Raw genomic sequence first — 27941 nt, 5'->3', positions numbered from 1 at the left:
TCAGAACATGTAAGTCTTCTTCAGTAATTCTAAAATTACACTTCTATAATGATATTGGTATTCTTTAATGCATTAATAGATAGTAGGTGTAACAAGTCCTTTAAATAGTGTAGTGTAGCCATATACATGTAGTCTTACATTTAAACCACACATGTCAGGTTGTGTTCTTAATTATTGTTCTTTTCCATTGTAGTAATGCAGGGGAAAGGACTGATGCCCCGGGAGAGGAAAGTTTGTGACTCGTATGTGAAGGTAAGTTGTAAATGTTGAATCGGTTGCACCTGGTTTTATTTTCAATTTTCGTAGGGACATGTCAAACCGCAAAATTCATGACTCACAAATTCATAAACATGCACTTTCAATGTATTGCTATCTATAATACAGCATTGTTGAAAAAAATGAATGTACAGTAATTCAGATCAGGAATCTTTAAAATAGGATATACATTTTTTGTAGCTCAGACCTTGCTCCCGACCTACTCCTATATGAGTCCTAAGCATGGTTTGGCAGTGTTTGGGAGGTCATACAAATGTATGTGTGACAGGGGCTTCAGTTTTGTATGTTGTGTGTAACTGTTAGGACACCATTTCGGTCGTTTTATTGTGTATTTTAAGTGTTCCAATTTTTCTGACACTGTTTCTGCCCTCAGCTGTCCTTGGCTCCAGACAGTGAGAAGAGAACCAGATGTAAGACAGAGATTGCTCACGACACCAGGAAGCCAAACTACCAGGAAACTTTCTCACTGTACGTTCACTTTGTGTTTCCAAAGACCATGGTAAAATGAAACTCGTCATCTTGAATATACAGATTGCAAAGTAATGTTTTCAGTTAAGAACTTTATTTCTTGAAATACACATGTACATGTATGTACCTGCAAGATGCAGAAAATAGTTTTAAACTGTGGGAGGATGACAGAAGAATAAATAGATTAAAATAAATAAAATAGATTTCATACTTTTTTTTGTAAGTAAGAGTCAGACATATAAGTTGAAATATCCATCATAACTCAAAATAAGAGGTACAGTTGTAGTAAACAGTAAAAAAATCATTATTATCAAGGAATTTATACAAAATTTAATGTACTGCATTTAAATTATGTAACGTTACAGTGACAATTTGCGTTAGCCAAAGGAACACTGCCTCGATTGATTTTTTGAATCATAAGTGTTGAAAATATGTTATTCTGGGTAAGTTTGTATTACAAGTGCAACATTTTATACCAGCTGACACTTTGCTTAGCCTGTGTTTACACAAGCTTTTGGCCGGGGGTTAATGACCTCCACCCCAGCAACCTTCGGGCAGCGGCTGCCAGGAACCAGCCTCTACCAGGCACTGCAGATCGCTGGAAAAATCGTAGAAAAAATTGGCCCACAGGTTTGCAAAATGGATCTTTTCTGGCCGGCTACCTCCCGTGGTATATTATTCCTTTATTTCGGCCAATTTCTACTATTTTTCCAGCAATCCGCGGTGCCTGGTAGAGGCTAGCTAGGAATGCAGTTTAGTCAGGCTAACACTTTGCTAAAGTTCGACATTTTCCCCTCCCAGGGAGATCGGCCCTGAAGACATCGGCAGACGACTGCAGATCGCTGTGTGGAACAGAGACAAGCAGAAGAAGTAAGGGTTTGTTCGATACAGATAAAAGTCATACAAAAAGTTTAGATATTTCAATACATGATGTCATGTATTTTACATTTGGGAATGCATCAATAGCAGCAACATCTGTGCTGTGCAATTTGAACTAGTCAGAACTGCCCTGAGGAAGGTGACAATCAGTCATCGAAACATTGACTGAATAAAACACTATTGGTTGTGTAAGAAGAGTCTCTTTACTTAAAAGATTTACATATTCTTGTTTGGAGTGTGTTAAACACAAGAAATTGGACTTGTGCAAATTTTTGTCTGTTCAACTCCAGTCTTTCTTTAAGGGATGAGCAATTCACCGCTTCTGTGACGCCAGCCTTCTCACAAAAATTTAGAGTAGGTGGCTGAAATAAAAAAGTAGCAGGCGAGCCATGAAGGGGTTTGTAATGGAGACTACAATTTTTTTCTTAAATTTACACAAAACTAGGCGGCGCAAAAATTTGAGTAGGTGGTGATTTTCGTGGGTTGCCGGCTTCTTTTGAGAAGGCTGGACGCCATACTGCTGTGTTGGAAACTGCAGTTGAAACCTATTGCATAACGACCAGCAAAGTTTACAAAGCTCTCCAATGCAATGGTGTGGGAAGAATGTTTCTAATTTTGTCTCCTCAATACATACATGTAGGAGGAATTGACCGATCTCCTCATCACGATAGTCTGTTTTGGACATTCTAGTTTGGTTCCTTGCTTACGTACTTTTTTCAAACTTTACTCGTAGGTGCAGTGAGTTACTTGGCTGTATGTCTTTTGGTGTGGACAGGATGCTGGATCAAACTAAGGTGAGCTAAAGTCTCTGGGAAACATATAATAAGACTTCCACTTCTTGTACATGTACTGGAACTTGAAGAAAGGCCTAAAATTTTGTTGGCAAATTTGTGTTGGTGAGCATTTGCCCAGGGCTGAAAGGATCCCTTTCAGTTCTTTTTCATACGCATTTACATATAGTTAGGCCACGCCAATTTTACTTCTTTCTTTCTCATTTTTGCCTGCTTCATTTTTTAATCATGTACATATACCATTCAGGTTCTGAGTCATCCCCGAAATGGTATATACATGTACTATGTTCAGCAGGAATATATGTTTTGAAGTAGCTCTAGTGATAGCATTTTGGTCCGCTTCATTGATTTCCCGCAAAAATCCAGGAACCAAGAAATCAAATTGGTGTGGCCTTAGGATGGAATATACCAGAAATGTGTTGGAAATTAGCCACAATGACCTGATTTCCTTCAATTTACAATCAGTGTTTGTTGGCTTTTAGGCCAGTATTACATTACAATTTGCATGCCGCAAATGTATTCATTGTCTCTGTAATATTAACATGGAATGTGATCACCTTGTTTGAAATGAATTCTGCACAATTCATCTGTGCCTGCCTCTTATTTTAATTTGTGAATCCGAGGGAAATGTGCAATGGACATTTTAGGCCCAGAAGACGACTAATGTTCAGGTATTGTGCATCATTCCATAGATACACTTGTAAGATATGCATGTACAGTGTATTAGAGAGTTAACTGGAAGAGAGTTTACCAGTAATATGATAGCAATGTCTAACATGTCCATTTAGTGATGTTTACAATATGATAACTTTTGAAAACTCCTCCGTGGTGGTGTTGTATAATAATGGGCTTCTGAAAAGGACTTACATGTTTGTAGATGTTTTATTGATTTTTTTTATTAATTTGGCTCCATAATTTGGAGCTGTTTTTGCCCATGATGAATTTAGTCAGGATTACAACTACCATTCTACTGATACATCATAATATATTACATGGCTTAGTTGGAGAGATGCTTTTATCCAACAAGTGGTCTCGAAGATTTTTAAGAAATGTATTTTTGATCTTCAACAGTTACTTGCTTTTGCTTTCTTCAATTGAAACAACTCACATATTTAAGAAAAATATCCCATGTTGACACCTTTCAAATATTGTGTTGTATCTTATGCAACAGACAAAACTCTTATGCAACGTTCACCAAACAGCCAACAGAAAATGTGGTTTTGTGCAGGTGTAGTGCATTGTGTCGACGTGCTCGTTTTGCTCAACATTACATGAATTGTCCTTCACAAAGCCAGTACTCCAACCTCCAGCCATTTATGACTGATCATGAGTAGCACATTTACAATACAATGACACACGCAGCTTTCCTGGTGCTGATGCTCCAATCTGTATAAAAGGCCATTTTCTCTCTCGGTAATGACATGACCGTCCCTTCCTGAGTTGTACCAATTTGTGATAAGAGCTCTTTAATGGCCTTATGTGTGTTCCACGTGCCTGAGTGTGACGCAGTCAAACAAAGGACAAATGTTTTTACCAACCCTTTTCTTGTTCTGGAGTGCATCTGGGTACTTTTGGGATCAAACCTTGTGTCTGTAGTGTAGGGTGAAGGTTATTGTTGTGTGAACTGAGGACTGAGTTGCTCAGTTGGATTTGCCTTCCTGCCTGGTGAGGAAAAAGATTTGGACAGTCTGGCTGGAGATGTGCTTGTGCTTATGTGTGCTGCAAGTGGATCAGGAACTGTTTCAACTACCTGTGGAATTTTGGTGGATACAAGCTTCCAACTTCAATTCAACAGCTGGCTCTTTAGACTGAGACTCCAAGGTTGATTGGGAAGACTGGGACCTTCTAGGTACCGTTTTGTAACAGCTGGCCCTATTGGATATTGTCTTACCTACTGGATACTATCTTGGCAGTTATAGGTGGTTGCGACTTTGCCACCGAAAGAACTGCTTGGAAATTATCCTCTTTTGACTCTTTGCTGGAGAGAAGACTGTTTGTTTCATACATTTGCAATTCTGACATAATAGTGTTGAGATTTACAATTTCATTTCAGTCAGACTGCTAGAGTTTTAGCTGAAAAATTGTGCCATCCAACATTAGAGGTCAATTAATTGTTATCCAGGATAGCATACATGTGTACTGTTATAATTTGTGTGTAAACAACAAAAGATTCTAAACCAGCATTTCTGTACTGTTGACCACATACATGTTTAGCACTGCTATACTGTTACAGTTGAAGCTGCTCATATTACATTACAGCATCTGTTCATTAGCAATTTCCTGATAAGTGCAGGCTATCAAAAAACACTCAAGATTCTTCTATTTCAAATCTTACATCTGTATGTGACATCAGTAGTTTTTATCATTTAGTATTTTATTTGTTGTTATAAATCAATGTAAAAGTAGGTTTTATTCTTATCAAGGTACAGGCAATACACCTTGCGATTGCTATGAACAGGATGCAATGTTATGTTCAAACTCTGAACAAGACAAAACACTGCTGTAGAAACACGTGTGTTAGACAGTGTAGTACTTATAATACATGTATGTTATTTTCAGTCTAATGATACTCCTTTTTGAGTTATAGTCCTGACTGGGTATTTTTCCATTCATCCAAAATACTGAACAGGATACAACATTACAAACTAGAATGTTATTGCTGTATCAGTTTATTGATTAAATGGTATGACCTCTATAACAACTGTACCTTTATGCGATACCACACTAGACATCCATGTCACTCTGTGTTGTTGATAACTTGCTGTAATATTATGCTTTGTTCCCACATGTACTTAACATGCACATGCTCAGCTTTGCCCTTACATGTAACAGGATACAAATTTAGTATGAAAGCCCATCTTTGTTGGTAAAAGACTTATTGTAAAAGGTGATTGAACTTTTTTCCATCTCAAAACAGGACTTGCGTAGTTCAAAAGATTTATACGCTGGTACAGGATAAAGTTAGGTGTTACACTGAATCAGATGAAGGTTAGACATCAAAGTTAGGTGTTGTTGCAGAAACAAGTACGTGTGCGTCAGAACGAGATTCATATCGTTACAATCATTGTAAGGTACGCGCAGATCAGGGCTCGAAATACTCCACTACAACCTGCAGTTGGAAAACAAATTGAGATTGCAGAACAAATGGTTAAGATATATAACTGGTGAGCTGCCAAGAAGAAAGAATGGAATCTCGGATGGCAGTCTGAATCAAACATTGCAGAAATATTTTTCAGTATTACAAGCCCTGTCTATGCCTGCCATGCCAGTGTTCTGACAACACACACTGAACAGGATACAGCTTTACATAGAGGACTGTTCTACCTGTATTCAGTATTGATTGATCTGTAGACCTGCCCTGTGCAATAACACTCCTGACCAGATACACATCTGTGTTATTGCGAGGTGGTAATAAGTCATGCCAGTGTATTACCTGCTGGTGTTAGCTCCGCTGGTGGGCCTGATCGTGTTCCTCCTGTTGCCTCACCTGTTCCCGAGACAGGTGGTGAACGGCTGGTACTACCTGCTGGACGAGAAGGTCGGTGTCCACAAGCACCTGAAGGCCGTTAACAAGAAGGACAAGAAGAAGACAGGTGAGAGATATTTTTACGTCAACTCCAGTGTGTTGTGTGCATACATCGTAGCTTTTTATCTTAAGGTACAGGCACATTTGTCATACAATCCTTTTTGTCAAAAGAATTCTAACAAGGCTATGGCCCGGTTTACACAGGGCCAAAAAAAAAAATCATTTGGTGCCGCGTGGCAGTGGCAGAGGTTGTTTACACGTTAGAAAAATCTGTCGCACAAAACGCAGAGTGCGGCACCGCGGCGCCCGCGCAATTTGACGCAGGCCAAATGATATTTTAGCCCCGTGTAAACCGGGCCTATAACTGTGTGTACGTGACACAGTACAGGTAATACATGGTTCTACGTGACAGAACCATCTGTGCTAAGCTACCCAAATTATTGATTACACCTAATTGTGTGCACCCGATCCAGATCGTATTATAATGGTAATCAGTTGTAGATGTATTTTTTCTTGTATTGGAAAAGTAACCACAAATACATCAGACCACGAAGGTCCACTGTAGCAAGAATGAAAGGTATGTAGGAGTTAGATGGATAATGCATGTTATTTGTTTTTATAGTACACTTGTCTACATTTGTACATAGGGTACTTGTAGTATAATCATGGCTAATTGAATTTGTTTAGGGAACTACAAATGTATCATTCTTGTCCTCAGGGTTCTTTCCAAAGAATTCTGACAGTGCCTCAGATAGATTTTTCATTCAGGGACTGAGACTTGCTTCAGACAACTGTTCTGGTCAGGGGACTGTGCTCGTGCTTGATTGTGGTCTCTAAAATTAATCATAATAATAGTTATTAGTTTATCATATTGATATTACTGGTAGTACACAGTCATGTAGTCTGCTAAGACCATACAATGCAATGATGTTAACAATGTGATTTCTAATTTGTTGTCCGTGTCAGCTGCCAGAAGACCCACGTTAACCTCTGCAGCCTCGGGGTCCACATTACGGAGCCTGCCTGAGTCAGGAGGAGAGGTGTTTAACCTGCCACCACCCAAGATCAACAGGGACGTGCAGTGGGAGCAACCTCAGCAGGTTTGAACTAACCATTCATTTATATTGTTTTTTTGTATCATATGAATTTTTTTAGTAAACTATGCTGATCTGTTCAGATTTATTGAACGCCCATTTAATGCATAAGTACGTAGGGCTGCAATTTCATCACAGCAATCTTTTCTTAATAATGCGGTTGAAACCTGCTTATATTATCATGATATTTTACTTCCATTGCAGATCACGATTATAAAAGAATCGGGCAGTTTTGGCTTCACCATCTCTAGTGCCAACCCTGTATGTGTCAACTCTGTGGATAAAGGTGGGCTCAGCAACTGACTCTCAGGCCTCAAAACTACTGAAAATTGTCACACTTTCACAGTGGTTTTATGTCATGGTAGGGGGGAAAGGGCGTTTTTTCCTGAATTTTAGATTCATGGCTGAAACAAAACAGTCATGCTTAGTATCATGAACTCAAAAACTGTGAAAATAAATAAACTACCTTGAAAGTTTGATGACTCATATACATGTACCATATTCTGGCAGATCCCATGTCTCTGATGCACTACTGTAATTGTACATGTACATACATGTAACTTACATGTATGCACCCAGCATTGGTTTCAAGTTGCAAACCTTTATTTTTAAATCTGTACTAGATGAGAAATTATGATAATTTTAGACACATATTTGAACATTTCTCTAGACTACTTTTAGAATCTTTCCAAGAACAGCTAGAAATAGATACAGATCCACTGCTTTTAAGGTTCAGTTCAACTGTATCTTAGCTAATTACATGTCAATATTACCTTTATAACTACAATCCTGCTGTTAACGTTGTTCCCCTCCCCACAGACGGAGCGGCGGCCCGTACATGTCTAATGGAGGGGGACAGAATCCTGCGCCTCAACGGCATCAACGTCACCATGGTTACTGCTGACCAACTGGCTGCCCAAATAAGGTAAGAAACAACCACAGAAATTATTATGATCAGGGTTTGAATTTGGGGAAGAGCATTTGGCAGTGAGTAGGTAGATTTGGCATTCTTACAACCATTGGATCAAAATCTTTTGAATGAATAATAGAAGGGCATGATTTGGTGTTTTATGAATGAAATGCAGACATTTGCTTGGGAACAAATACAGCATATTTCACTCCATCTCCCTCCTCATTCCAAAATGAACTATTCCAAATCAACCTTTCCCATGTAGTCCCAATACCCCATATAGTGAAGTATAAAAAAACATTTGGAAACTGTTGTTGTGCTCAGGAGCTGTGAGGGCCCAGTGACCCTGCTGGTTCAGCGGTGTAAGCAGAGGCCTGAAGATGACAACAATGGGAGAAATACTACACAGGCTTCCAGTCAGGCGGCAGACAATACCTCGGTAAGTTCTCACTTCTAAGGTTGACAGGGTAGGAGCAGTGGGTAAATTTGTTAACCCAAAATTGTGTCTAGGGCATAGTATTGGAAGGCAGAGCCCATCCATCTCCTTCTACCCCTCTTACACCTGTGTACAATAACTCATCGTTATGCTAATATCAGTTTGCTTCCATCTTTTCTGTGCTGATGATCGTAGGTGGATGTACAATGTATGTGATCAGGGCTTCAACAGCTGATTTACCAAATGAATGCTTTAACACTTGATTTGCTAACACACAGCAGCATGAGCCAGCATCGGCATCTGCTAGCGCTATGGCAGCATCAGCGGCAGATAGTACCCAGTTCACCATGGACAGCACAGATGTACGACTGGACACGCCCGACTTCACCTGTCCTTTGGCACCCTCAGACACCAGTTTCACCGCTGAGATCATAGCCAATCTTAATAAGATAACCATGGACACACCCACCAAGGTTTGTTTTTGGGAGAAAGTAACTGCTTTTACAGCTGCAATGTTTCTAGATTGCTGCCATAATAGTGTCTTCTCTCTCTCTTTCTCTTTCTCTCTCTCACTCTCTCTCTCACTCTCTCTCTTTCTCTCTCTCACTCTCCCTCTCCTGAGTTTGGCTGTCTTAATTGGCCAATCTTAGTAAGATAACCATGAACACACCTACCAAGACATGTCCATGGCCACCATGGTATCTGATACTGTAGCAGACACCCTGTGGTATTGGGATACATTATGTAGCAAGTGGCAGAGCAGAGTTGGAGAGGATAGTCACTATATATATATATAAATGTGTTTAAGTAAGAATTAACAGAGCGGTAGTTTTCTTAGGCCATACCATGAGAAGGTAAACACAATGCATTTGTTTTGCAGACGTTTTTTGCTTGCTCTTTTCGACAGGACGGGCATCCAGCCAAAAAAGACACCCAGGAAGAAAAGATGGAGGAACAGGTTCCAGCGGTGGATGTCCTGTGTCAGGAGAACCAGACGGCTTGCGTGGTTGATGTGCTCCGAAGCAACACCACCCTGGCTGACTGTAGTAATGTCACTACCAGAGGGGAGAGGACTGTCAAAAACTACAAGGTAGAAAGAGTGAATAACATCACTTTGCATATGAGGAAATACTATAAATTTTGAATATGTAATTAGGTGTGTTATGACAGAAATGGTAGTTGTGTTACAGTAAATGTATGTACTTTTGCAATGGTTTTATTTTGCAGCATAAGGGAAAAGAACAATTCTGTAGTACATGAGGTCACTATGAAAACTCTACAAACTACTTCTCTACATCCAGTTATAAAATAGAACATAGGCTTCAAGCAGTTTGCTGCTGAAGTTCAGAAAGTTTTTTATTGTTTTTTGTTTTACTTTATTTATAACTTTATCAGCTCTGAAATATTGAAGAACATTGGGATGTGGGTTGTAGGTTAAATGAAGTTAAATGGTTGTGTAAGTATTGATGTATTACTGTAGGCACAGGGTGGGATTTGATGCCAGGTTTGCTATCTGTCAGCATAGACAGGGTAATACATAACAGACTATCTATAGAACTAAGGGCAAGGTTTGGTGTTTCATCAATGTAGGCAGGGCTTTATCTAACAATGGAGAATCATTACAAAGGATGGGGCAGATTTTTTTTGACAGGGTCTCCTGTGAAAATGGATGTGAGTGGTCTTTATAGCTACATGTAAGATCGGTCTGAGCTTGTTATTTGTCATGGTAGACATGTATGGTAACCGTTTTATGTAACGCGCCTCGAAGGGATTTATCACTAAAGACTGTTCTGTTGATAAGTGTGCTATTCATCTTTATAGACAGGGTCTTGTGTAGTGGGTAATTCTATTCATAACCAAGTAGTTGGTTTTTGCAATAGACATAATATGTATCATGGTAGACAAGGTTTTATGTAATAGTGGATAGGAGATGATAAAGGGTTAATATCCTGTATTTAGTTCATGGTTTTTGGATTGGATAAGGTGTTCAGCACCAGGGACAGGGCCTGGTGTGATATTGTATATGGTGTTCAGCACCAGGGACAGGGCCTGGTGTGATATTGTATATGGTGTTCAGCACCAGGGACAGGGACAGGTGTGATATTGTATATGGTGTTCAGCACCAGGGACAGGGCCTGGTGTGATATTGTATATGGTGTTCAGCACCAGGGACAGGGCCTGGTGTGATATTGCAGTGGTCGAAATACTTTTTTTCAGTGCTCTGCAATATTGCAGAAGAGTCAAAATTTCGTCCTGCAATTTGGAAATACTTTCTGCAAATACACAAGCCCCCATATTACAACCTTCTGAAACCAATAATGCCTATTTTTACATCATATATATATATAACGGTATAGCTTTGTAAATCTGTAGCATTACTGAAATTCTTCAAAATATCACTCTTTTAAATATGTTCGGACCGTAAAGTTTTATCGGTCCGGTCCAAAAAAACCGAAACGTCGGTGGACCGTTTTTTTCGACCGGAACAAAAATCCGTATTTGTTGTTACTGAATAACTGATAATCACTACATACAAAGAAGCCTGCCAGGAAAATGAAAATCCAGCCTTCAAATAAAAGAAGTTTACCTTAGTCTCCGTCTCTCTCATTTTGCAACAATATTTTCCCGTATTTTGGTACCGATAGTCATCTAGAAATCATAAAGGACAAGTCTACGGGCCGTGCTTGGTTCGGATCGAGCCAAAAATCACTGATTTTACACCATATGGTCACAATGTGATGCACGTAAATTTTCACTCGAAATGAGAAATTACCGCCCAACAAAACGGACCATTAGGTTCCAAGTGCTGTATTTCTCTTTTGTTCGTGTGATCAACTTGTTTTCTTTGCTTGAATCGTGCAAAATACCAAGGAAAAACATCGAAATTTCGGTAAATTAACGCCGAGGCGAGTGAAGTTTTCGGAGGAGCCATGTTTCCTTTGCCGTGTTGCCTGCTGGGAAATGCTCAGCGAAAACTGCCGAAAATTGCCGAGGCAGTTGTCGGGTCCTCCCGGGAGACGAAATCTAACATCGGAAAATGGCGAGTGCCCATATTTGGTTATCGTCGCCTTTCGTCGCCTTGTCGAAATCGTTCAACTTTGACCCCAAATTCCCTCATATGGGACCATTACAGTCTGCTGGAAAACGCCGGCAGGTTCGTGCGGCGCAGGTTTTCGATCTATTCACAGTGCCACTGCTTTGCTAATTGAAAACTATTGAATCCGGAGCCTATTTTTTCCTTCTGCAAAATTGCAGATTGTAAGATTTTTTCTTCTGCAATCTTGAAAATCTACCTGCAAATTGCAGACTGCAGACGGGTATTTCGAACACTGTATTGTATATGGTGTTCAGCACCAGGGACAGGGACAGGTGTGATATTGTATATGGTGTTCAGCACCAGGGACAGGGCCTGGTGTGATATTGTATATGGTGTTCAGTACCAGGGACAGGGCCTGGTGTGATATTGTATATGGTGTTCAGCACCAGGCATAGGGCCTGGTGTGATATTGTATATGGTGTTCAGCACCAGGGACAGGGCCTGGTGTGATATTGTATATGGTGTTCAGCACCAGGCATAGGGCCTGGTGTGATATTGTATATGGTGTTCAGCACCAGGCATAGGGCCTGGTGTGATATTGTATATGGTGTTCAGTACCAGGGACAGGGACAGGGACAGGCGTGATTTTTGTACATTGTGTTCAGGGATTTATGTTTAACATAATAGTACTATGGACTACTAGTAACATCCATATTTCACAGTTACTAATTGGCATCAACATTATTTTCCCTGTCTCTCCCTGTTGTGCAGACCCTGTGCCAGTTGGAACAGTCCCGTCAGAAGGCCATCCACACCATCCTCAAGTCTGAGGAACATTTCGCTGCAGCCCTCAGGAGTGGCATGCAGGTGGGGCTGCCAGAAATTCCAGAAAGTTTGCAATATGTTGTATGAATGAATGAATAGATAAATGAATGAATGAATGAAAGTTTATTTTTGTGTCTTGCCACTACACGCAGCCCAGCCCAACAAATGAAAACATTAGAATACAAATGGTACAGAGTCAAATCAAATCAAAAGGTAACATAGGAGGTACATTGTAGATATACAGAAATAGATGAGGTACATTTGTAATAGTGCACATGGTTCAGAGATTCAATTCAAATAAAACATACACTGTAAGCAACAAATAAAAGTTAAAAATAAATAAACAAATAATACATTAATCGGTAGCAACACTGAAAGTATATTTTAACAAAGGTGGTGGGTAGCATAATTAGTACATTGTATATCATATACATTGTACATATGTGATTCGTTGCATTTTGATATCATAATTTTGCGATCACCTCATTAATTTTAGCATATAGCAAATATCACCCTTTCATAGCATGCTTGCCTTTTGTTGACACCACATATTTGTATTTTTTCACAATCACAGCTTGTTATAGCAAGTTTCCGCTTGCGATGGGTAAGATTATGATTCACACAGCACTATGGTGATGAAGGTACCAAAATCAGCATGTGGAGAGTTTAAGGGACTGTGACTTAACACAAACTTGTACCTGTTATAGGTTTGATTATCAAACAACTGTTAAAGTGGCATTATGTAACATTTTTGTGCCAAAAAGTGAAATATTCTAATAGAAAACATCTTCTTGTGATTGTAATTACTAACTTCCACTTTTCAACATATTTGTGCAATTATCTCACATTTTTGACATTGATGGTTGGCATCAAAACAGCCCACATGAGGGTTACTCATTTTGGGGCACCACCACAAAATACCAGAATGTAAACAAACATAACTGACAGCTGTGTTCCCAGCTTTTAAACATTCTTGTAAGCTGTAATACTTTGGCACCTCCACTTGAGTGGTGTTGATTCGACTTTATAAAGAAATGACTAGAAAATTGACTTTTTTGTATCCAAATGTTACATAAGGTAGCTTTAAAATATTGGACACAAGGACTAGGTTTCGGTACTAACTCCTATTACGGTAAGCATGCTGAAGTTAATCTGTTTCTCAGATGTAAAGTATAGAGCATCAATTACTAACTTGATTCCCTGTACTTTGCAGATGTACTTACCAGCTGTCAAAAAGCAGCTTCTTCCCAAGGAGCATTATGGGAAATTGGTGGCCAACATGGAAAAGGTAAGGTACTCAGACTCGGGCATTGTAGAGCTGACTGTCCATCACAATTAGCAGCTCAACCAATGAGAGAATGGCAATTAGCAGTTCAAACAATGAGAGAATGGCAATTAGCTGTTCGACCAATGAGAGTAACTGTGTGAGTGTCTGTTGAATCTTTGCATTTTTATGTTCTTATTCTGCATATATAGGTGAGGTGGTTGGAGCTATGGCAAGGGCCAAAGTAACTATGTCCAGCTGAAAACGTGAAGTTTTGTATTGCATAGCTCATAATTTCATGTTTCAACCCATATTGTGTAATATTTTTCCAAACCCCAGATGGAGGGACTGAGTCGTTACTTTGCCTCGCAGATTGGAACCTCGGCAGAAAGTTGTCTGTCTGCCCCTCCTGAGGCACCTGTGTATGTGGAGTCAGTCGGACACATCTACCTGGGAAAGGTACATGTACATAAATCTATTACATGTACCCTTTTGTCTAGAACTGTGTACAGTCAAACTTGCCAAAGCAGTTACCTCTTAACTGGCCACCTGGCTATAACAACCAATTTTCCAGGTCAGAATTTTTTTTCACAGATGCAAGCATAAAGTGGCTTGCCCAAGAAGGCCACCTGTCCAAGAAAACCTTCTCGGGCAGGTTTGATTGTATCTGAGCTGCACAACTTGTAAACTTACAGTTGCAGAATTTTGCCTGACTGACACTGCAGTTCTTGCAGTTCCCACAAGAGGTCACTATTTCACACATTAATGCCACATGAACCAGACTGCATTAATTTTTTGCTTGAATCCAAGGTCTTAGTAGTAAGGTCTAAGCATTTTCAAGCTCAATGAAAACATGTGGGCCAAAAGCAGACAAGAAAAAACAGTTAAAAGTTCATGGTAAAAAGCATAGGAATAAAGCAATTTCAAAAGTAATTTATGAAGGTACCCAGAAACACAAACTGTCTTAACTAGTGATCATATCTCAATAATGAATTGGTAGAGTATGTTATGAATTGCTCCAGGCTTACATATCAGGGGAAAGACAGTTAATCAGCCAGTCTTATCTGTCTGTCACGAGTCAAGAATGATTTTACGCACCATAATCATCTCAAGCTGAGGCTTACGTTCCCTGCTTGACGTTAAAGCCTATTCACCCTGTAGGTTAATCCTATGGGATTTGGAGCCTTTCCTGCCATTAGTAAGTACTCTCAATAAAGTACCTAACACTGAAGTCAGGAAATCCTCATAAGCCACATCTCCATTAAACTGGCAAATTATATAAGTGCACAGCAAGCAACCGGACTAAACTCTGTGTGTTTGTGGTTTACATACCATTAGTCATAAGGAGACACAAGTTTCATTTTCCCCAGATCAACATATTTTTTCAAAGTCAGTATACATGATTGTACAAGGCCAAGATGATACTAATGTGAGTGAAAAATGAACAAAAGAAATTTGAGTTGTCATCTATTAAGTACCTCGGTGTTATGGAGGTAAACATGAAATTCTTTAACAAATATTAAGAACAAATATTATTGTTATTGCCCCTTAATCTAATTGCTGTTCATTTCCATGCATGTTCTCATCTCATCTCAAATCATATCCCTAAGTTTGATTATTTGACCATTGCATTGGGGCACCACAGAACATCTGTCTACCAGTTTTCTCCACCCATCTTGGTTTTCTCTTCCTCTTAATGTTTCACTTAGTGCCATGTCTGTCCATTCTCTGATATGTGATTTATCCTCCCATTTTAAAAATTTCATACCCCCTCTTTCTTCCTCACAGGACTGTTCCTTGCATATCATAGTTTTGACTTATGACCATAACACATGGCTATGGTATACAAAATCAGTTTTCATTTCTTTGCTAATAGTTAGGAGGACTTCGTATGGACCTTTATTTTTCTTGACTCTGTTCTGTACCTCACTATAATTTGAGATGGGGCTTCCATATGTGATCCCTAGAGTCTCCCAATTGGCTAATCGCATGTTCAGTTGAGCTGTTTCACGTCATAGCCACGGCATTGCTTTTTCCTTCTTCGTTTTGCCATGAAAGGAAAGGGAGAAATTCATCAAAGAAGGATTTATTGATTTTTGTGTGGTCTAAATTATCTTGACAAGGGAGGCGGTGTAACATTCCCCATGACTGAAGACTCTGTCGTCGGGGAGTCAGAATGACGTATTTGACATAATTGCGGTTTCCTTTTGCAATCGCTCAGCTATAGGGGACGTTGACATGTGGGGGGATACATGTATGAATCACTGTTACAGTGATGGGAGTTCTTGAGTGAGTCTTTAGAGATGTCTACTGTCCTTAAAGTTAAAACTCAGACTCCCACACATTTATTCAAAACTTCATTCGGCAAATTATACATGGTTGGAAAGGAATTTCACTGTAACACATAAAAGTGTAAGGCAATGTTCAATCATCAAAATATAATGACTTGTATGTTGGACACGTTATGGCAATTAGAGGATTTTGAATGCAATCCTATTCTTATGATAAGTATTTTAGAATGTTATAGTTTTGATTTCAACCTACATGTATGTTGAACAAATACATGTACCTGATGACAGTGTCCAGAAATTACCCTTTTCTTCTTCAGTGACCTTCACATCTAAATGATGATGCAGTAGCATTAATTGTGTTGAGATTCTTGCCGGCAACACATGAAGTTTTCAAGTTTAACATTGTTCATTGAAACATCCAAAGCAGGACAGCAATCCTTTTGAAAATGAAGCTCTGTTCAACAAATAAGAGTAGTTTGAATGTGTTTCCTGGTCCTCAGAGGTTGCTCAGTCATTGTGTTGATATGACCCCTCCCACAAGAAAGGCATTAATTGAAGTAGGCTACTGTCTGTGATAGCGTGGGTGACAAAGAAGCTAGGCCTAGGGACAGGAAGAGTTTGCGTCAGCAGTTGTAATGATATGAAATTAAGATTCAAGTCTAATAATCGTCACTGAAACATCAGTAGGTGGACCTTGATCCTTTTGTGAATGGAGTTCTGTTGAACAGATACCAGAAGTACCGGTAGTTAGAGTTTCCTGGTCCTCAGACTCAGAGGCTGGCCAATGATTCAGTAGCATGTGGAGTGTTGATATGACCACCTTCCACCAGAAGGGCATTAACCGAGACAGGTTACTGTCAGTGATAGTGTGGGTGACAAACAAGCTGGACCAGGAGACAAGAGGAGTTTGCGTCAGCAGTTGTAATGATGTCTCATATTTGCTGCTGAAACATCAGTAGGTGGACCTCAATCCTATTCAAATGGAGCTCTGTGGAACAAATACCAGAAGTAGTTAGAGTTTCCTGGTCCTCAGAGGCTGCCCAATGATTCAGTAGCATGTGGAGTGTTGATGCGACCCCCGTCAAGAAGGGCATTAACCGAGACAGGCCACTGTCAGTGATAGTGTGGGTGACAAACAAGCTGGGCCTGGAGAAAAGAGGAGTTTGCGTCAGCAGTCGTAATGATATGAAATTATGTAGTTTCAAGTTGAATTTTTGCCACTGAAACATCAGTAGGTGGACCTCAATTCTGTTTGAATGGACCTCAGTTGAACAGATACCAGAAGTAGTTAGAATTTCCTGGTCCTCAGAGGCTGCTCATTGATCAATGATTCAGTAGCATGTGCAGTGTTGATACAAGAGCCCCCCAGGAGAAGGGCATTAACCGAGACAGGCTAATGTTGGTGATAGTGTGGGTGACAAACAAGCTGGGCCTGGAGACAAGGGGAGTTTGCGTCAGCAGCCGTCATGATCTCCCATTGGGGCATGTCCACCTGTATCCACCGTACGCTCCACACACGTCAGAATGTAACGCCGAGGGGGCGCTCTGTAATTTCTGCACACCTGCGTCAATCGTACGTTTCCACCGCCAGCTGCGCTAACTCTGTAAAGGCCCTTGGGTTTTTGCACATCTTTGACAAATATAATCTTTGCTTGAATGTGACAAACTGCTGTCGAGAGGGTTATAGGATTTAGGGTTCCCCATTGATGATGCATGAAGTTAGACCAAACACAAAGTAGTCCTGACAAATGAACGGGGTGTAGTTCAAAGCTGTCACACAGTCTCCAAGGGTTCTCCACAATGTACCACTCGGATGTGATACCATATATGGCATTAGCGCCAAGGATAGAACTTAGTGTAGCTGTGTTTTTGTTCGCAATGTGCGTCAGAGGACTTCCGTAAAGGGCATTGATAGCGAGATATTAGCCTGTTGCGTAGCTGCCGTACCCGGAGCCTCTTTGGAGACTTTGATCAATATCTGTTTTACGTGTGTTGCTATACAACATATTATAGCCTTTGGGAAAACAGCAGGAATGTGGCAGCTGGTTATATTAGATTGTCAGAGCTGCATGTCACTGTGCCCCAAGCTCCGTACCAGTGTTTCTTACGCTGAATTAGATAATGCCTGCATCACATGATATCATAAGTTTCTATTGCTTGCAGCCTCTTTGGTTTCTTTGACAAGTATAACAATAGTGCTTGTAAAAGTTGTATGTGACAAACTCCTGTGGAGAGTTAAAAGGCATTCAATGCAATTTTACGGCAGCTCAACAAAAAGTCTTCTGCATGAGGAAATCTGTTTGATATTGATATTTACTGCCATTTCTTATCACATTTTTGTCATTATTCTATACTTGAAGCTTATAAAATAGCCTTAAAACAAGTTACATGAGGTATCTCTATTTTTTTTTAATTTGAGGCAATAGTTGCTGAACAAACAATATGGCGCATGGTGCACTGCAAAAAAAGCTGGTAAAAATGTCAGAGTTAGTGTTTTTCCTATTTATCAATAGTGTTAAAAAGGGTTTATAACCCATTTATAACTCCATATTTTACCAGGAAGGGTCAGTTGGGGCCATTTGAGGTCGGTTAAGGTATTTAGTAACGTTGCTGAACAGAAGGCAAAAATCCACCTACATATTTTTGTACCTAATGCAGGTTACATGTAGGTGCAGATACACTTCAGAAATACCTGCACAGTATAATTATCAGACAATCCTACATCACATGATCATTTCTCAAGTAACTGTAACATTCATTTCTCACAAAACATGTCAGTTAGTGAGTAACAGGAAAAATATATTTCTCACAAAAAATGTCAGATACAGAAGGCCATGCTTGTTTCACCTTCGTTTGCAATTTGTTAGATAATTGACATTTAAGTTGCAAGATGCCCTTTTGGATAATCGGTCGTTTAAGCAATAGATATCCCAGGGTTGGCAATTTCAGTAGCTTGACATTTCATATGAGCATCTATCTAAGCAGGTCTTTGATTTACTTGCCATTTTCAGATCAAGGATTGCCTGGCAAGCTAGACATTAGCCGTAGATTTTCAGATACTCGTGTACCTGGTATGAAAGACTGGTATCAAAAACGTATTTATCTGATTACATAATAAGTACCCCACCAAAGGTTAATTTGTAATTGGGCAAATTGTCGCCCATAAACACCTACAGAAAAAGATTAAATGTAATCCCCTCCTCCACACGCTCACCCCCGTGCTGATCAGAAATGGTTTAACCCAGTCGTTATGGAAGCCTCAGGGCGAAAAGACGCACGTCACGTTGCCTAGCAACGCCCTTGACAGGCTTAGTTTTCATGTTAAGGGAGATGATGGAAGATAAGGAGGGGCGTTCTCAAATATTATTAGTGACTTCATCATATGTGTTCGATGGAAAAATTAAACTTCCTGCCCAGAGGCAATGTTTTATGCAAAAGTTTGACAAATTATTTGCTTAATAAGAACAGCAAGAATAATGTTAAACAATTCATAGGAATGCTGGAGCAATGTTTTTATGGGGGTCAGATTGCTGCATATTTTCAACTGTCCTGTCAATACATCTCATGACTTTGTTATAAAATTCAGGTGGGTGTTCTATTTGAATGTCATGTACAAAAACTAGATACTTAAGATGTTAACTCAGAAGGGAATTTAGAAAATCTAAATCCATTTGAAGCCTTTAAAATAAATTAAGTAAGTGTTCACCTAACTTTACCAGGCTAGCCCTTGTTCATATTTATTCTTTTTCTTTAACATCCTACATTGTTTTCATTTCTTTGTACAGTAGCATTACATGTGAAGAAACAAAAGAACAAAAGAGACCATTTTTCTCACTTGATGTGCTCCAAGTAATCCTCTTAATTTGTCCCTAGCCTCACACATTGTTACACATGACACAACGGTGCATGAACGCCGTGTTGCCTGTTTGAGTCCCTGAGCGCGTACAGGCGAGATTGCACAGGTTTATGGTAACAGATAGACCTGCTAATACCAGGTAGTAAATCGCTTTATCACAAAGCTGTAAAGTAGAACCATGAATACTAAGTACCTTTGAACCAGTCAGAAATAACTGGAGAGAGCTCAGAGGAGGTTGAAACATATATCAGGTAATACATTTCGTACTTATATTATACTAAGTACATGGTACAATGTACATACAACACTTGACATTGTCTAGTGGGAACAGGCACATGCTGCTAGAAGATACAATGACATAAGTTTACTTTCAGGTGAAGAGTTTATACAGAGCTTTTACTGTTAACACCCTCCACTTTAAGTTTGGAATTCCACTTTTCCTATTTTGACAAGTGCTAATACATGTATTTTTCATATCAAAGCATTCAAATTAAAAGTGATCATAAATATTTGACAAGTATGATGTAAAGTGAATGATTTTAATGAACATTCTGTTTTCAATTTCATTGTGAAAATTTAATTTCTGCAGCAGAAATTTCTGCAGAGAAGAACAACATCCCTCTAGAAATATCAAAATGAATACAGTATAAAGCAACAGGTGGTTGGAAGTGTTTTATAACAAGATTATCTACAAATGACAGTCTGGGTCATCATTTGGCAAGAGCCTCTCTGAGACAAATGAGTGAAAAACAGCTTGACAAGAGATCTATTTCAGATCAATTTTTAAAAAGAGTTTGTTTTAAGTAACAGCTGCATGCAAAATAAATGGTGCCTTGTCTTCATTTTTGCATACAAACTTTCCAATTGACAACCTCTATAATGGCCATCTGGCTATAACAACCACTTATTTTTTCCACATAGACCATGGTACCACAACTCGTTAATAACATTCTTTCAAGAGGAAATGATAATTATACATAATTATTGTAACTGCATGCATGTAAGTTATTAATGTTTGCTTCTTCAAAGAACGTTTTCATGAGCCGTTTTCTCAGGTTCTGAATCAGCCGCCATGCTCACTGACGTCATTGGCAGAATTTAATTGGATGAAATGACAGCAGCAGAAATCAAGAATTGGAAGAATGATTTCCAAGATTTGATGTTAATCAACATCAGAAGAGTGTAGTTTTGATCCAAGTGTCTGTGTTCATTAAATAATCATGATTGACTATTTTGAGGAACTTGTGTTTTAGTGTTATTGGTGTTATATGGTCTTTAAAAGCTGAAAAAAACTATCCTTTTCCTTCCTATGCAAAATACAATCACTGCAGAGGTATACTTAGTTGTACTATTATTTATTTATCTCTCGTAGTAGATCTTTATCACATTTATTGATCGGCCACAACTTCTAATAGTCTAACAAGTGTAAGTTAGGTAGAACTGGTCGTTCTGTGTAATATTTGTGTAGCCAGCTGCCACTATTCCATGTGCCTGTAAACCTAGTGTGTTACGCTGAAGGGCTTAGCTTAATTTATAGCAGCTATACAGATACAGAGTCTAATAGGATGTGTGGGTAGTATACCGTAGTGACCATGCCAGGTTAGCTACCAGTAACTAAAAGCTTTGTAGTGGTGTGTAAGTGATGGATGCTAGGTTTGATGAACAGTAATGGTGGTTCCTTCGTGATAACTTCAAAAGGCATCATCTGGCCTGTGTGGGCTGTGATGCCATGTGTAGGTAGAAATGATCAATTATGTGTTTGGACGGGTCAGTACTTCTGTCTTACATGCATGATTTGGGCACTCGTTTCTGTATCTGTGAGATGGTCAGGGGTTAACCCACAGTTCTGTAAAAAAAGCAGATGACCCTGGATTCCTGACTACAGTTCTTTGGTTTGGACCTTCACCTACATGATTGTAATTATAATTACTGATGTAAATAGTAGCACTTTATACAAGTAGGAATATGCTCCAGGTCATCTTCCTTTTTCTTTTAAGATCTTTTGAATCAATTTATATCAGAATTTTGTGTTAGCAACAACGATATCGCCACCTGACATACTTCTCCTTTCAATATCTCTGAAGGGGGCATTTAGAATCAATCTAACTAAGACTTGTTTTCTCCTTTGATTTTCCTAGGCTGACTGTTACACAATGTCTGACTGTGGGGGCCCAGACAGTTGGATAGGCATTTAGGAGTGCAATTTAGTCTGGCTACTTTGATATGTATCTAAATCTCTGATGGCTTTACCATTTTTCTTGCTACGAAGCCTTTTAGTCTAATAGACTTTCATGGCTTGCTACAAGCTTTTCACACTAGACTTTCCTACTTCAGGCGCCAATTACTGATACCATCTGACATTTATTTCACTGCCTTATGTCCGACATGAAAGTACCGTGTAGGTGTGTTGATTGTGTTGATGGCAAAACCAACACCAACTGCAAATTGACCTATATCTGCCTTCTATCTTCCCACAGACTAGCCTGGGTTCCAGACCCATAGCACACTGGACACAAATATCTCAGTGAGCCCTTGCACACTGAGATATTTTGTGTCCAGTGTGCTTTGGGTCTGGCATCCAGGCTACCCACAGACGTATTTCATCTTGTCTACATCAGATAGCATTAACAGGCGAATGGCAATAAAGAACAGAATTTGCAGTTACTTACTTGAACCCATGTAGAAATGCACTTAAGGCTATTTGACAATGTTGTGTAACAGTTGTTACTCCTACGTACGTTTCCAGACTACTTAAAAAGTTTTTATGTTGGAAATGTTGCCTAGTGTTGTCTGTAACTTGTGTGTAAGTTGTCATTTATTAGAATGAAGATCATTATAGATTGTATTATACTAAGAGTCTAGGCCAGGGATCTAGCCAGCATCTGTCTTTCTGGTCTATGTGGACAGTTGATCAGTATAGACAGGATTTAATTAATAGTCAATAAGAAAAATTATATACAGATAAGGCCACACCAAGTAAATTTTATGGATGACGTCCGCGCGCGCATTGATTTTGGCCTGTTCCTAGAAAAAAAAAAAAGAAATGCTGCTTCCTGTAACTATGACCAAAGAGTCACAACAGTGCCGCAAATCGTCAGATTGACGTGAAACCTGTAACGTGAAAACAGGACAGGACGACAACTGCTGTTCCACCTGATTTATTGCTGTTTTGACGATGAAAAAAAGACTTCTTGCTTGTTACACTGTGTCACCTCATTCAATTTGTGTCCTAACATTTGTCGTCTCTAAGTATATTTCTAATCTAGGCATCTTGTTTTTTAGGGTCCTTCTTGTTTTTTTTTCGCCCTCTCGCATTAGATTTAGGGTCTCCAAAGGACGTCATCCATAAAATTTACTTGGTGTGGCCTAAGTGGTCATATTGGCCAGTAACTGTTGGTCGTTCTGTTATATAGAGGTTGTGATTTCTACAATTTTGAGTGTAGACTGTGTAATATAATTGGCATTACCTTACTCAATATTATTTTCCTATTTAGTGCCGTATTTTCTCTTCCATTGATCTTTTGAGTCAGCTGCCCACCATACCCAAACTGTGTGATGTCTGTCAAGCCTAAAATCAATATTATTATTATAGTGATTGCTTCGCCAGGTGTATTAGAGGTCATCAACCGAATGCTTGTTCTCTACTCTTTCATTTTTTTCACTATTCAAATTAGTGTTATTCAAAGCCCCTTGTAGGTTGTGACTATTGAACCGTGCATGGGAGAATCTTGGGCCTTAAACGCTACCACATATGTGAGGGAATAGAAAAACATCTAAAAATACAAACTGAGCAGCCTTCAACTTCTGGATTTCCCCTATTAGGAGTCATTGCTGTATGTGGCACTAACAATAGGTTTATTTTTGTGCCTGACATTTCAAGATACTAAAACTTGATAATTGGTGCCGTACAGTGAATGTACTGTTTGTTAATGAGTCGGTTCATTGCAGCCCACTCAACAGCTGTCACTGATAAGTACCATTATTCAAAATTTTAAGTATCCTGCATGTAAAGCAGTATAAATTATGTTTTACTTTCTTAGGGTCTCTCTTCCTTTTCCTACAACCTTTTTCAAGGCTTGAAATACCACCAGCATATACAGGTTAGTGTAGGTAAAATTCGAGCTGTGCAGGTACATGTATATTGCTGATGTCTACCAGCACCTAACCTACACTGGGCCATGTAGTGGGTTTGTTAACTCTAAGTGCATGTGTATTTTTATTTAACTGACGTGTATTGACTGTCATCACCTACGAGGTATAAAAGACATACTGGCCATGGTTTCTAAACAGTTGTTAGTACCAGTATGATCCATTCTTCCTAAATTCCTAAAGTGTGTGCAGGTACATTTGTACATTCAGGGCTCAAAATTCATTTTTTAGAATAGGTGCACTGACCAAAAAAAATTAAGTGCATGACGATTGTGTTTTTTTGGGTGCACCATATAAAAATAAACCTAGTTACAGATCTTACTACTCCTCTTCTGAGCTTGAATCTGAAATGTGAGCTACATGTGACTTCAAAATCTTAAACAAGTACTACTGTAACATCAAAGATTTTATTACTTTTTTGACACTTAGATGCCAAGAATATAGGATAATACAAAAATACCTACAAAAATATTTGAATTCACCAGTGAACCCACTGAAAAAAAATCAATTGGATGCACAGCTCCAATTTTAGGTGCACTTAAAGGTGCACATGCACCCAGCATTTCGAGCCCTGATGTAGAAGTGCTAGGCACTTTCCGGGTTTATTGCCTGCAGGCGCACTACGCTCTGCCGAAGTGCTGCTAGATGCTATATTAACCACCGTGCTGACTTGCTCCAGCCCGCCCCGTGCACCACTGACGTGTAGCGTGTATCTCTCCCTCCTCCCTGCTTAGCTGGCAGAGCTGTGTGCTACATTCCTGGGGTACCAGGAGGGTGTTCGCCATGTGGTGAAGAACCTCACCATCAAGAAACTGTCCCCCTGGAGCCAGACCTACCTCAACACACACACCTTCCTGTACAAACCTGCACAGGTCAGTACATGGCACACTTGTACTGTTATAGTTGTATGTCAATCAAAATGTATGTGTTCAGTCACAACAGCTTAACCTGATTTTGTATGATTGTGATGATAATATGTCACTTGAAATTGAAAAACTAGTATCACACCTAACTGTACAAGCCAGGACAGGTCAGTATATTTGTATGCATTTGCATGCATGCATTTCTGTTGTTATTAATTGCAATGTATGTTTATTCATTTAACAGTTTGACCATATTTTGTATGATTGTGAATTTGATGATAATCAAAGATTATCATAGCACATGCATGCTATATGGCACTGAAATTGAAAGAAGTAGTACACCTTCCTGTACAAGCTGGCATACATGTAGGTTGTATACATGTGTGTCTGGTGTGTCTGGTCTGTTATTATCATTACAATTATGTATTCAGAACAGCATATCATATTTTGTATGATTGTGATGATAATCAAAGATTATCGTAGCACATGTCCATGAAATTGAAAGACCAGTTGTGTAGTACACCTTCCTGTACAAGCTGGCATACATTGTAGGTTAGTACATATATACATGTGAAGCTGGTATTTGCATTTACATGGCATGCATGCATGCCTTTTTGTTATTACCAATTTTCATTCAGAACAGCTTAGCCATATTATGTATGATTGTGATGATAATTCTATAATCAAGAATACAAAAATCTAGCACATGACGTTGAACTTTTAAGTATTGCTCAATGTTTGCAGTTACTTTTCTTCCAGTTGTTACATTGTATTGTCAAGGCAGGCAATCAAAAATTTGTCAGGTACAGGTAATTTTCAGAGTTGCCTGCACAAGTTAAAGACAGAGTTTGGAGAGAGTGTATATTTGAGCACCTGATACTAGTAGATTACATTACAACAATAAATATCCTGCTTTAAGTTTCTAACCTTTTCTACAAGGTAAAATGTGATATTTCTGTCCAGAAAGCAGTTCAGTACCAAGGAGAAGCCTTCCAGTGTAGTATGCCCTTGCAAGATGGAATATCCTACAGTTACTGCCTGTGTACCTTTCTCTTTGTGAGCATTGCACAAAAAATTATGAGGGAATAACCGGAAGTTCAAGGAATAATTTTTTCAAAACATAATCATAGGAATTTTTTCATTCATTAGGGAAAATATTTTTATTTATGTAAGATTATCATGCAATAACTTGCAATATTAGTGAAAATACCTATAACAGCCTCCACGTTAATTCTGGACTTCCAGTTTAATTCTGGACTAATTCCCATATGATATCTCAGCAACCTTACATCTAGATCATGGGCTAATATTATAAACTATAAGTAAAGATGATGTAAGAAATGTGTATACATGTGTGTAGCAGCCATCAAGGAACACTTAGAGATTAACCCAATTTTGCAGAATTCTTCCCAGAATTCTGGCTCCAGTTCCCAGATTTCTGCAGAATTGCGACTCCAGTTCCCAGAATTAATTCTGCAGAATTGCATTAATCCCTAAGAGTTCCTTGATGGATGCTACATTATACACATTTCTTACATCATTTTTACCTATAGTTTATGATATTAGCCCATCTAGATTTAGATAAGGATGCTGTGATATGGAAATTAGTTCGGAATTAAACTAGAAGTCCAGAATTTAACTGGAGGCTATTCTATCTTATTTTTTTTAATTTAAGCCTTGGCCTGAGATACTTTTCAACTCTGTATGAAGAAATGTGAAAGAAACCCTATAATGCCTTCAGGACCTGCTTGTTTGGGTAGATGATAAAAAAAACAGTTGTCAGTTGAAATACTGTGATGGCCTTTGAAATTCAAAACACTCTCAAAATTGGAGAATCGTGAAACACAGCTTACACATTGATGCCTCTTTATGTTTCATTGTGCATTCTCATTGTGCAGTCTATGTGTGTATGGCACGGTATCCACATATAAAATTTTATGTTTTACTTTTTGGGAAGGAATGACTTCAAACCATAAAATCGGGCTTTAAGAGGGAAACGAAGGCCAATTTAATGTCCTTTCATGCTGTCTATTGGCAATTTGGGACATCGGATAACAAGGTTTAACATCTTCAGAGCCGTTAATCCAGCCTCTTTTCTAATACTGCATTTACTGTCGACCATTTCATTTACTTTAAAGTCTGCTTAGCAGGGTTGGGTCGATATAAAGGATCTAATATATGTTAGACCTGAGCAGAATGAATTCTATGAGCAACAATGTACAAAAACATGATATATACATGTAATATGAAATTGATGAAGAATCATTGGCTTTGTTCATTGCATTTGTCAAAGGAGTCATGTTTTAGACCGTGTTGTGTGTGTTTGTTTGTTTGCTTTTTGGTTCCAGCATTTTGATTTATTAGAGCTCAAGTCGTTGAAGATCTCCTTCCCTAATTCTGCATAAAATTTAAAACCAACGCATGGAGGTGCTTCATTCAATCACAGCCTATGCCTTTAAGTATAGTAGTTGACTGAAACTGCAAAAGCTCCGTGCAGCACTTCACAATATATAAGATCAGTGCAATGGTCATTCAATTCTGATTCACATTTTAGTTCCAATCATAGTTGAAAAGATTGCTGACATTGTTAGATACTCCACGACCAAACTTTAATTTTCTTGATATGATATTCTATTCATGTATGTTGTAGCATCCATTCGTGCATCTCAAAAATTGGTCATGTTTGAGTTTACATGTATGAAATTGGAGAGGTGGAAAATGATAGTGCTATGGCTGAACGGACCATGTGGTATGTACATGTGTATGCAGAACATGGCTTAGATGAGCTTGAAAAATCTGTCTGTGTGGCATTCAAGGTGCCATATTTCTTCTACTGAGGAAACCATAATCTTGTCTGTATCCTCAGGCAGTCTCATGAATATTCGGAAGCTAGATTCATTTGGTTGAGTTAAAATGATTACATCCTTTTGGTAATGGCCCTCACCAAATTAAATCATTGGTTCACAAATTCGCTGCTTTTTTCTGATTTCTGAGTCTGAGGCTCTGAATCAACTCTAAAATGTTATAAATAATACTATTATTAGGCCACACCAATTTAATTTGTTGGTTCTCGGATTTTTTCAGAAAAAATATGAAGCGACAGGGCGAAAAAAAATAAAAATAAAAACAGGTCTAGGCATCCTATTATAGGCTTAAATGCTATGGAATGAGCCATGAAGTCAACACAAAAGGCTGGGTTAAAATTTAAACATTGAATTTTGAACTTTTAATCAAACCACTGCAATGATAGATGGGAAAACTGTAACAACTAGGAAG

At 38.9% G+C, this 27941-nt stretch overlaps 1 protein-coding gene across 2 annotated transcripts in view; it reads left to right on the top strand.

Moving 5' to 3' along the window:
* LOC109466087 overlaps window positions 1-27941 on the top strand; it is a 67862-nt gene that overhangs the window by 2250 nt on the left and 37671 nt on the right. The window contains exons 4-18 of one of the 2 annotated variants that reach the window (XM_019763697.1): window positions 194-252; window positions 650-744; window positions 1546-1614; window positions 2357-2417; window positions 5917-6007; window positions 6907-7040; window positions 7239-7320; window positions 7854-7959; window positions 8269-8383; window positions 8662-8853; window positions 9288-9470; window positions 12189-12284; window positions 13456-13530; window positions 13846-13965; window positions 24537-24674. In XM_019763697.1, the coding sequence (XP_019619256.1) occupies window positions 194-252; window positions 650-744; window positions 1546-1614; window positions 2357-2417; window positions 5917-6007; window positions 6907-7040; window positions 7239-7320; window positions 7854-7959; window positions 8269-8383; window positions 8662-8853; window positions 9288-9470; window positions 12189-12284; window positions 13456-13530; window positions 13846-13965; window positions 24537-24674 (1616 nt within the window). Of the gene's footprint in view, window positions 1-193; window positions 253-649; window positions 745-1545; window positions 1615-2356; window positions 2418-5916; window positions 6008-6906; window positions 7041-7238; window positions 7321-7853; window positions 7960-8268; window positions 8384-8658; window positions 8854-9287; window positions 9471-12188; window positions 12285-13455; window positions 13531-13845; window positions 13966-24536; window positions 24675-27941 lie in introns of both variants that reach the window. The other variant, XM_019763696.1, reaches the window with a different exon arrangement.

Source organism: Branchiostoma belcheri, unplaced genomic scaffold (assembly GCF_001625305.1).
Source record: "Branchiostoma belcheri isolate BF01 breed outbred unplaced genomic scaffold, Haploidv18h27 scaffold16, whole genome shotgun sequence".
NCBI classification, from domain to species: Eukaryota; Metazoa; Chordata; class Leptocardii; order Amphioxiformes; family Branchiostomatidae; genus Branchiostoma; species Branchiostoma belcheri.
Note: the sequence above shows the minus strand (reverse complement) of the source record. Positions and strands in the feature narration are given on the sequence as shown.